General features: G+C 38.2%; 1 protein-coding gene across 3 annotated transcripts in view; it reads right to left on the bottom strand.

Moving 5' to 3' along the window:
- The window catches only part of epha3 (eph receptor A3), a 147,255-nt gene that overhangs the window by 49,747 nt on the left and 85,447 nt on the right, over positions 1 to 12,061 (bottom strand). For 2 of the 3 annotated variants that reach the window (XM_054787917.1, XM_054787915.1), the window contains exons 7-10: positions 7,459 to 7,621; positions 5,962 to 6,067; positions 5,490 to 5,554; positions 3,166 to 3,291 (exon numbers count right to left, since the gene is read on the bottom strand). In XM_054787917.1, coding sequence (XP_054643892.1) covers positions 3,166 to 3,291; positions 5,490 to 5,554; positions 5,962 to 6,067; positions 7,459 to 7,621 — 460 coding nt within the window. The remainder of the gene's footprint in view (positions 1 to 3,165; positions 3,292 to 5,489; positions 5,555 to 5,961; positions 6,068 to 7,458; positions 7,622 to 12,061) is intronic. The other variant, XM_054787916.1, reaches the window with a different exon arrangement.

The raw sequence follows: 12,061 nt of genomic DNA, 5'->3' as shown, positions 1-12,061 counted from the left end.
TGGCTCACAGAGCATGGGTCAAAATCTGGACTTGAAGCAAAAGGGTCTGGAATAATTTAAGGCAGACTAATTACAACCTGTCTAAATACCAACATCATGCCTTTTCTTCCCTGCTCGGTTCTATCCAGCAGTGAACAGACCAGCCAGGGCAAAGGAGCGCTTTCTGCGGTCACCTTGAGAAAGTGGAGATCTCGGTTTAATAAGACTTCATTAGGTACGCTCACTTCCTGTTCTAAGAAAAGAAGGTATCTCACTTTGATGGGAAAAAAAAACATGTTCTGTTTTTTAACATCCAATCGCTGATTGTCAAGAACATCTAGTTGACCTGTTTAAAACAGTTGGATTTTTACACTGTCTCGGTTTATATGCAATATTGCACTTAACAAACTAGACCGGGATGGATTAACTGGATTTACATTATTTCCTATGAGGAAAAGTGCCTTGCAAAGAGTCTTTTCATACATTTGAGTTTTCGTCTGACCTTTTGGAACAAGTTAATGACAAAAATCAAAATGTATGAAAACTGAGGCAATTTTTCCCGGAGGGACTAATGTACATCCAATGAATTCATCCCGGATTAGTTTATTAAGCGCAATACAGTTGTCCCTCGCTTGTAGTGGTTAATTGATTCCAGACTCGACCACGATAAATGAATTTCCACTAATACTTTAATATATTCAATAGTTTTGTAGTTACCGGAAGCTAGGGCAAGCTAGCGAGCTAACCAGCGAGCCTCAAATTTATATCTTCTAAACTTAAGAAACCAAAAACGTACCACTTCCACACAGAATGGGAGGATAACCTTTCTTCACTCTATCATGTCAGACATGTCATGGCTGACTTTATGACTTCATGCAGTGTTAAGCTAATGTAATGTTCGATAATGTCTCATCAATGTTTTGTGCTGCTGCCTAGTGACCAGAATACTACATATCACTTGTATTTGAATGTGTTTTAGTTAATAATAAACCATAGACTACCAGGAAACAGCAGTTCATTTCTGATAAATATATCCAATACAGCAAAGGAAGGATAATCAAACTATGATATTGTGTAGGACGACTATATTGTATGAAAACCGAGACTGTACAGGTGACACTGTACTATATACTACTACATACACCATATACAACCCCTGGCAAAAATTATGGAATCACCAGTCTCGGAGGATGTTCATTCAGTTGTTTAAATTTGTAGAAAAAAAAACAGATCACAGACATGACACAAAACTAAAGTCATTTCAAATGGCAACCTTTTGGCTTTAAGAAACACTAAAAGAAATCAAGAAAAAAAGATGTGGTAGTCAGTAACAGTTACTTTTTAGACCAATCAGAGGGAAAAAATTACGGAATCACTCAATTCTGAGGAAAAAATTATGGAATCACCCTGTAAATTTCCATTCCCAAAACTAAGACCTGCATCAGATTAGATCTGCTCGTTAGTCTGCAGTTAAACAGGAGTGATCACACCTTGGAGAGCTGTTGCACCAAGTAGACTGACATGAATCATGGCTCCAACACAAGAGATGTCAATTGAAACAAAGGAGAGGATTATCAAACTTCTTAAAGAAGGTAAATCATCACGCAATGTTGCAAAAGATGTTGGTTGTTCACAGTCAGCTGTGTCTAAAATCTGGACCAAGTACAAACAACATGGGAAGGTTGTTAAAGGCAAGCATACTGGTAGATCAAGGAAGACATCAAAGCGTCAAGACAGAAAACTTAAAGCAATATGTCTTGAAAACAGAAAATGCACAGCAAAACAAATGAGGAACAAATGGGAGGAAACTGGAGTCAACATCTGTGACCGAACTGTAAGAAACCGCCTAAAGGAAATGGGATTTACATACAGGAAAGCTAAACAAAAGCCATCATTAACACCTAAACAGAAAAAAACAAGGTTACGATGGGCTAAGGAAAAGCAATCGTGGACTGTGGATGACTGGATGAAAGTCATATTCAGTGATGAATCGCGAATCTGCATTGGGCAAGGTAATGATGCTGGAACTTTTGTTTGGTGCCGTTCCAATGAGATTTATGAAGACGACTGCCTGAAGAAAACATGCAAATTTCCACAGTCATTGATGATATGGGGCTGCATGTCAGGTAAAGGCACTGGGGAGATGGCTCAATAAATGCACAAGTTTACGTTGACATTTTGGACACTTTTCTTATCCCATCAATTGAAAGGGCGTTTGGGGATGATGAAATCATTTTTCAGGATGATAATGCATCTTGCCATAGAGCAAAAACTGTGAAAACATTCCTTGAAGAAAGACACATAAGGTCAATGTCATGGCCTGCAAATAGTCCAGATCTCAATCCAATTGAAAATCTGTGGTAGAAGTTGAAGAAAATGGTCCAACCTGCAAAGCTGATCTGGCAAAAGCAATCAGAGAAAGTTGGAGCCAGATTGATGAAGAGTACTGTTTGTCACTCATTAAGTCCATGCCTCTGAGAATGCGAGCTGTTATAAAAGCCAGAGGTGGTGCAACAAAGTACTAGTGGTGTGTTGAAGTATGCTTTTGTTGTTGGTTTTTTCATGATTCCATAATTTTTTCCTCAGAATTGAGTGATTCCATAATTTTTTCCCTCTGATTGGTCTAAAAAAGTAACTGTTACTGACTACCACATCTTTTTTTCTTGATTTCTTTTAGTGTTTCTTTAAGCCAGAAAGTTGCCATTTGAAATGACTTTAGTTTTGTGTCATGTCTGTGATCTGCTTTTTTTCTACAAATTTAAACAACTGAATGAACATCCTCCGAGACTGGTGATTCCATAATTTTTGCCAGGGGTTGTATATATATGTATATATATATATATATACAATACAAAGACATAGAAGAAGGAGAACCGATTTAATGAATCCACCACAACAACTGCTGTCTTTTATCGATTTGTTCCTCCATCAAAGAGTTAAGCTTTAAAGAGGCTGGGACATTAAAATGCTTTATCATTCCCAGTAGCTCATTTTATGGCATACACTTAACATAACCTGCCACTGCACTTAAACCCAAGAGCCTTGCATGTGTTCCATTTTGGGTATGGTACACTTTTGTGTGACTAAAGTGGAAGATGTTATAGAAAGCATTTAAGGACGGCAAATTATTTGTCTATATTTGGATGCACGCCACTGTGTTTTTGTATTGTTTTTGTTTGGTCTCACCTGCTCCCACAACTTTATCAATGGCAATGCAGGAGGCATCCAGCTCCTTGGCAAACTCATGCACAGCCTGGCTTGGGTCCTCGTAGGTGTGAGGGTCTACGTAGGTCTTAATCCCCGGCAGACGCACTGCGGCGGAAAGAACAGATTAAGAACTGTCCGACTCATATGGTTTTAAATCCTGGAGTGGAAGTACCATGATTCAATCAAAACTAAAAAAAAACAAAAAAACACATGAACAACCATTTCCAACTTTTACAATGATGTAATCTCCTTTGTCTCGCTTAGTTCCAACATGTCAGGAAACACACAAGGATCCTCTGCAGAAGCCAGTTAATACACTAAAACATGTGCTACAACAGCTTTACAGATGTTTTTAAATTGATAAGTTTATCAGTTTAGGGAAATCCCAGCCTTTTCATGAGCAGAATTTTCTGCTGCTGGTTTGTGTCACAGTGTGCTCGTTTGGCTTCAATGGTGGAGGAGTAACCCAAAGAGGAAAGTCATTACAACACATGACGGCTCATTCAAGCCTAGGTCACAACTGGATGTACGACGTAGCTGTGGTGACCATGAGGGAGTAAGATCTCGACACGCATGAAGGACGTACGAAATATCCGAACGCGCGTTGGCCGTGCTAATGATGTATGTGGGGTGCACGTGTGGCGCATGACACACATAGGAGTCTGCAAGTACCGAAGAAATTAACATTTTGCCCAAACTTGACACCAGCAAAAAGTATGAAAGACACACGTTGACCTTACGAGTGATGCACGAAGACGTACGAAGTGCGTAGGTTTGTCTTGCAACCTGGAAAAAAAATGTAAGCGCCCGGAGTTCGAAAATCATCAAGTCACACGTGCACCTACTGTGCGTTTTTCTGCACATAGGCCGGCCGTAGGAGCCCGTACGACCCTTTGTGACCGAAGCTTTAAAGTGTTTGAAACTGCAAAACTTAAAAAAAACGTAAAAAAAAAATGCAAAAATGGCAGTAATTTGACAAAAATAACAGATGGAGAATAATGTTATCAAAATAAGAGATAAAAGTTGTAATATTACAAGAAAGTAAGTTGTAATTTTACAAGAATAAAGGACTGCAACAGGAGGAGGACAGTCCGTTTTAACAAGGACACAAAAAGGCTACAGTACAGCGGAACGGCGCCAGGATGAAAAGGCACGGCTACAGAAGTGAAATACACGTGAGTGACTTGATCATTTCTTGTGTTCGACCTGTGGGTTGATCATTAAAGTTCAAACAGAGGTTTGAACTTCTTTGAGAGTGTTTAAACCAGAGAAATGTGAGGGGTTTTACATCCTTTAAAAATAGATCATAATAGTAAAGAAATGAAGTTGGCTACTTTGCGGATTTCACTTATCGTCGGCTATTTCGGGAACCTGTCCCCCGTGATAAATGAGGGAATACTGTATTTGAACATTATGCTACTAAAATGTATTTTTCCTCATATTTTTCCAGTTTTGATGTTGTTTTCTTGTTAGATTATATTTTTAGAATGTGCCGCGGGCCAATAAAAAAAACAGCCGCGAGCCCCAAATGGCCCCCGGGCTGCACTTTGGAAACCCCTCCCCTGACACATTACCCCCTCTGAAAAATGTTGAATATTTTACATGTCACATGGTCCACAGGATCCAAATACAAGTTTACACCTTTATTTTTCTGTATATTCGATCATATTTCAACTTTGACTGAAATCTCAGCACAGCCCTGTTACCTAAATAATTTTTATGACGTTATTTGAGCATTTTTAAAATACATTTTTATGTTGAAACGCTGTAATGAGCCTTGTGTCAACATGGTATTAGCAGAAAACGCCGTGTGGCTACATTTGATTTACTAAATTCTATGCTAAAAACTCGCTCCAGTTGCTCGGTCAGAGTCATCGATGGCGTAGGACATTTGTGCAAAAATTTATACAAATTGGGCGTAATTCACAGGTGTATTATCAGACAAGAAATGTAAGTTTATTTACAACAATTTGGTGGAATGCCCAGTATAATGGTAAATTATATAAAATTTTCAGTACATTAGGTCATCAGAGAGAAGTTCTGCCTAAAAAGACTCCTATTAGATTACAGGATGTTTATAGTCCCTTTCCAAATTTAGAAAACATTTGTTTTCATACTATCACACTAACTTTGCCTACTTGACCTTTGCTTGTTTAGAAGTGCAAAAATGCTATAAGTAAGAAAAAAACATCTACGGGAATGAAACAATCAAGCAATTTAGAATGCAACCAACTAATTGGAGTTCAGTGACCCGTTAAGTAGAGACAGGAAAGACCGAAGAAGAAAAACAGTCCGGTACTTACAGTGCCCATTGCCAAAGTGCAGTCTTTTCTCATCAGGATGTTTGGATTTGCTGTGGCAACAAAACCTGCCAATCCAAACAGAGAAGGTCAGAAGCTGTGTCGCGTCTAATAAGGCCATTGGCCGAAAACGGAGGTCTGTAAAGCCGCATGCACGTGTGTGTATGACGGTGTACACGGTGAGTGTGCATCATCGCAACACTTATGAGCCAAAAGAGGATCCGTAAACTTTAACAATATGGGCAACCGATATCAGCCTATTATTAATGTCTCTCGAGTAAACACCAATGAGCACTAAGTTGTGTGTGCTGTCACCAAGCATTTAGATTGTTCATACGTCATGCAGACACCATGTATGTTTCAGATACGAGAATGAACTGATTGTCATTTGGGGGTAAGAATTCCGGGATATTTCTTATTTGATTGTCTAATCTAGCTATCCAACTATTCAGTGTTAGGTGACATGTAGACCAACCTGCCAATCAGGACGTAGAGCAGCACTGTCAGCAAGATGATGGCCACAGCTGAGGAAATGGCGATTAAAACAACCTGGCTACTCTCACTAGAGATGGAGAAGGCTGCTGAAAGACACAGAGCGACAGGTAGTGAGCGGTATGGTGTTCACAGCAATACATACTGCACACGTTTTATGTCTTGAAGATTTACAACAGGGGTGTCCAAAGTGCGGCCCTTGGCTGTTTTTCTATTGGCACGCGGCACATTGAAAAATATAATTTAACAAGAAAGCTAAAAAAAAAAAAAAAAAAGCAAACATAGAAAAATCAGCAGTAATTTTATAAGAATAATGGCAAAATATTAAGAAAAAACAGTTGAAATCTAACGAGGAAAAGTCATCATTTTATGAGAATGTTTGATGTTGCAAAAATTATTTTTGCAGCGTAAAGTTTTAAATATTAAAGAAAAAAAAGACATTTTTTAAAAAGTTATAAAAGTATGACAAGCAAACAAATTTTTGGAATATTAGATTGGGGAAAAACTTACAATATTACGGGAATAAAGTCAAAATATTATCGGAATAAAGTCATAATATTACAAGAAGAAAATTTACAAGAGGAAAGTTGAAATCAACAACAGAAACACAAAAAACAGCTGTAATTTTATGAGAATAAAGTCAAAATACTAAGAGGAAAAAGTTGTAGTCTAACGGGAAAAACTGTGGCAATTTTACGAGAATGAACTCGTAATATTATGAGGAAAAGTTATGTAATTTTAGCAGCATAGAGTTTAAATATTAAAGGAAAATATTTGTTCTTAAGTCGTAATATTACACGAAACAAACAAAACAAAGTTTTTGGAAAATTAGGTTGGGGAAAAAGTTTGAATATTATGGGAATAAAGTCATAATATTACAAGAAGAACATTGACAAGAAGAAAAATCAACAGAAATGGAAAAAAAAAACAGCTGTAATTTTACGAGAATAAAATCCAAATATTAAGAGAAAAAAGTTGTGCTCTAACGACAAAAAAGTCACAATTTTACGAAAACAAACTCGTAATATTATGAGGAAAAATTACATACATAGAGTGCAAAGAGAGTTTCAACATAGAGTTGAAACATGAAAGTTTTGTTTTTATTTTCTTAAAGTCGTAATATTATGAGAAAACAAGAAAAAAAACCAAAAACTAAACAGTTTTTGGATAATTAGTTTGGGATAAAAGTTATAACATTATAGGAATAAAGTATGAAGATTATTGAAGAACAAACGTTAAATGTTTGGAAAATAAGAAAAAGAGCAAACTACGTATATATCACAAAGCCGAGATGGAGTTTGTTCTTGAAATATATATAGATGATTATATCTACATGTGCTGCTTTACAAAATATCACAGTGGCCCCTCGTATCCTTTCATCTTTCACTATGTGGCCCTGGGTGGCAAAAGTTTGGACACCCCTGATTTATACGTTTGTGCAACTGCCCTTCATATCCTGTGCAACGCAGCCACCACTTACAGTCGGGACTGGTCTCAAACTGGAAACTGGGACTGCTGGCTCCGTATCCAGCAGCTGTGCGGGCTCTGATCTGCAGCAGGTAGGCAGTGTTGGGCTTCAAACCGTTCAGAGTCACGTTACATCCCCTGGCCCGAAGGATTGTGTAGCTGGTCTCCTGCTCCTCCTGGAAGATAAAGAGGCAGGGATTCGGACAGAGAAATTAAATACACAGCCTTGGGTCTACACATTAATGAATACAGCATGTGTGGTGTATCATATGAGAAGGTAGGCTGTCATAAGCGCGCACACCCAAACAATGCAGACAGTTTGACAGCGTCCCACCCCTTATCTGATGAATTACGGCCTTTCTATTTTACGACTTCTCTCATGCTGATCTACGCTGATAAAGCCATGCAAGAACTTCCACACTGACTCTACACCTTGCAACCAGATGTTCAGGGAAGAAAATATTGGAAAAAAGACAGTAGATGAAATGAAAATCATACTTTAGTTTTAGTTCCATGGAGGGACATTGTTGCTTGATAGTATAGTGAGTATATTAAAATGTTTAATAAGTTGAAGGGATGAGCTTTCTTGTACATTTTTTATTTTCTTATTTAAATAAGGATTTCTATTAAAGAAGTATTTTCTGGAGTATCAGTCACACGTTTTTCCACAGTTTGTGACTTATGATCAGGTGTGACTTCTATGTCTAAATATATATATATATATAGTTTAACATGTGCTGCCTTTAAGATAAAGTGGAGGGGTAGTTGGTTTTTCACGCAGCTAAACACACAATTTCAATTTTACATTTTCTGTACTACTTTCTAATATGCTTCTGCCTTGGCAACGTGTGGCTGTAAGTAATGTGCAACTATCATGAAATGATACCTGTGTGGATTGACAAATGTGGCATTTTAGACAGCAGTGCTGTTTAATTCGGACACTAATTATGTCTAGCTTGGAGATTGCGGCTAACTGTGCCTAACTAAATGCACATGTACGATTTTCCACTCTATTTTAATTCATTCGTGAAAACGAAAATGAAGTTTTGGTGTTAAAATACGGCTGCTTGATGCGCTTAGGTGCAGAAGACGTTCAATTCATACTGGCTCTGACTATGAATCAGGTGGGTGGGCATATGCCTCGTGAATGGATATACCCCCCTGCAGCTGTAGTAAAAATGCCATTTAGAGGAATTACTACTGACCCATTATGCTGACCCCCTATCACATTACTCCAACCTTACCTCCTAGCCTCACAAGACTCAATTCAGTTTAACGAGATAAATGGCTGAACCTAAACAAAGGAGATAACGCCAGATTAAAACACTTGACGGCAATCTATTTGGTATGAATTTAACAATCCTGAAAATAAACCTTGTTTCCCAACACGGCCTGAAGTCCACAAACCACGTCAAGGGAGTGAAATACCTCTTTCATTCTGGCTATGAACAGACAACACTTTTTAAAAGGCAACTTGCACAGACAGTATAACACCCAGTAATGGGAGGGATCAGGGTTTTATAGCACACAAAGCTTATTTAACTGGTATGTGTGTTAGGGGGTAACTGATACAGCAGGCCTGCATCAGGATGGCTCCTCATCGCGGCCATAAATCTACTCACGGCTTGTCACCATGAAGTGCTCGGGACAGCATGTGATCCCTTGAAAATTACACACAGGTGTGGTAAGAGGACCTTTGTGTGTGTTAAGCAAAGCATCGCAATGCCAAGCCGTGTGATTATGGGCTATCTATGTGTGTGTCTCACCAGAGCACTATAAGCCACTGCGATGTAGCAGGAATATAGCAGTTTTTTTTTGCTTTGGCAATCCAAACAAAGCTGAGGAAAATGATTGCCAGTGTAAACATACACACACACAACGGCTAAACAGGATTCCTTCCATTGAAGACCAAATAAACATACCAAACTAGCGCATGTGAAGGTCTGTACGCTCTCAAGGCTACAAAACATTCAAAAAACATCTTTTTCAACAATGCACTTAAAAACCTTTTCAAGTAGTGGGTCCTTATTTTGGCTAAATCAATAATGAAATGACTACCAATGCTCAGTATTATATTATAATTATAATACACTAATTAATAAATAACACTGTTTTGTGGTTGAATACTGCCTATTATTAGTCCAAAAATATGCATATTTAAGCAAATTTTACTTTTTTCCCCTAAATTAAGCATAAAAACATAAACACAAAAATGGCTAAATGAACTAAAATAAAAATACATAGAATCAGAAGATGCATTCAAAGACGTTGTGAAGATATGTAGTATTCTACACTAGGTGTCAGTAATGTTATTGTAGTGTTAGGTGAGACAAGCACCAGACTTGATCGCCAGAACAACAGGCTTTCATTGCAGGTTTGAATGATCTCACAACAGGCACAATACTCCACTCTAGTATTACTTATGTCTTCAACGGCTCTTCTCTTATTATGTCTACTATTTTTGGTAATACAAGTGTAAAGGTGACGATAGGGGTGTTATTTAATGTCTAGAAGGCTCTAATAATGTTTAAAAAAAACGTATAGAAGGTCGTAAACAGGTTTTCTATGCTCTAACGGCAAAATTATTCAATTTATAAATAAGAAGTCTTACTTCGCGGAAATGTACATATCACGTTTGGGTCTGGAACTGCGATATACAAGAGGTTACTGTACAGTCCTCCTTCCAAGGCACCAGTCTACTACAAATCATGATATTAAAGTATATTCTTGAATTGGTGGAACACACATGAATCCATGACGATTAACTGATACATGCCATACAAGTTGTATCTCTGTGGGTCACGTTCTTCCATTGATAAGTCTCCATAAGCCTTTATTTCTTGATAAAGGGCTTCAAATGCTACTGATTAAGGGAATTTAAGTGTGAACCAGCAAAGTAGTAGACACAAGCATTAAATGTGTTGATGTGTAATGAGTCCTCATTCCAAAATGCTTTTGAACATCAGACAATTGCGTCCTCCAGGCTAAGAGGAAAAGGACATCCAGATTTTTTTTTTTTTTTTACCAGCTTGAAGTTGAAATTCTTTGATGCCACATTGTGTGACTTTGTGTCTTCAGTGCCCGTGGCATCTGGGGTAACTTGCACATCTGTGAAAGTACCGTTAATGCTGAAAAGCACTTCCAGGTTTCCTAACTGCCACCCACAGAAGGAGCTTTTTTTTTACGGATGTTCCTGTGTATTCCTGCAAGATTAACCGAAGGCCACAACTTATTCACGCTAATGCAGTGTGGCTTGGTGAGAAAACGGGGTGGGTGCTTGAGTTGACTGAAATTGTGTGACATGCGACAAAGGACAAAACACAAGGCTAAAATAATAAATATGTACAATTGACTGCTGTACAATTAGAATTGTTTGTTACCAGTGGTTCTCAACTGGTTTGGTGTGGGACCCACCAACACCCCCAAGCGGAGACCCAAATTGCTAAAATTTGCAAAAATTTTAAAACTAAAATTTCTCACATATCACATAATTAATGAAAATATTAAGGGTTACTATTGTATATTGCTGCTTTAGCCATCATACCTAGGAGGATTAAATGTGGGCAGCAACACAACTTGTCTCTCTCTTTATGGCACGCTCTTCTCCAGCAGATATCTGTAGCTGTGTGTCAGACGGATGGCACGTCCCCACTCGATGTCCTTTCCCAACCGCTTGAGCTTGACAAAGTCGGTCAGAAACACAGAATGCACGTCGTGGCGGCGTAGCACAGGCAAAAATGGTAGGTGCATTCACGAACATCAAGTTGTTACATTATTTTCATATGTTTTTTTATTTTTATTTTGCCCGGTCAAAGACGTTACGGGACCAGACCACTTGAGAATCCCTGGTTTATGCAGTAGTTTAAGGAACCAACTTAACCTCACAGTAAAGCCAGAAAACACTATGATTTTAGCAAAAATAAATAAGAAATTAAATCCAAGTTTGTGTGTGAATGCTGAAGCTGAGCTGAAATGTAGAATGAAGGTTGTAAACCAATACATGTAGATATGTAGTAAGTATATAAGTATTATATATATATATGTGTGTGTGTGTATACAGTCAAACCTGTCTTAGCGGCCACCTGTATAGAACGGCCACCTGCCAATAGCAGCCACTGAAAAATCCCCCCCAGCAAATTTACATGTTATAGACCCTGTGTATAGCAGTCACCTGTCCAACGCAGCCAGCAGCCACCCATTTTGTCTCCCTTGGTCAATATCTGACTGCATATAGCGGCCAAATTACCAACTCAAGTAGAAGCTTCATGCACGAAAAAGTTTCATTTTTCAATCAATGAAGCCGTCGTGTGTAGATTTTAATTACTGAGTCCTGGCTCAGTCACAATCATTCACAAGATCCACACAAACTGTCAGTTGTTCCACATAAAAAAGCCGTCTTCTTTTGAGCTTGCTATTTCCTGGTCAAACATGTAACTTTAAAAGCATTTGCACCAAAACATTACTGCAAATTAGGCTGGGAACAGGACGTGCTCCCAGCGATGCTACAATAAAAAAAAAAACATACGCTAGCGTGCATGCGGCAGCGAGAGCAAAACTGAGTTCGGTTGTACTTAATTGAAGTATTTTAGAATGTACTCACGTTATTTTTCATCAAT

Source organism: Dunckerocampus dactyliophorus, chromosome 9 (genome assembly GCF_027744805.1).
Source record: "Dunckerocampus dactyliophorus isolate RoL2022-P2 chromosome 9, RoL_Ddac_1.1, whole genome shotgun sequence".
In the NCBI taxonomy this organism is placed as follows: domain Eukaryota; kingdom Metazoa; phylum Chordata; class Actinopteri; order Syngnathiformes; family Syngnathidae; genus Dunckerocampus; species Dunckerocampus dactyliophorus.
This window is presented reverse-complemented; position numbering and strand designations above follow the sequence as displayed.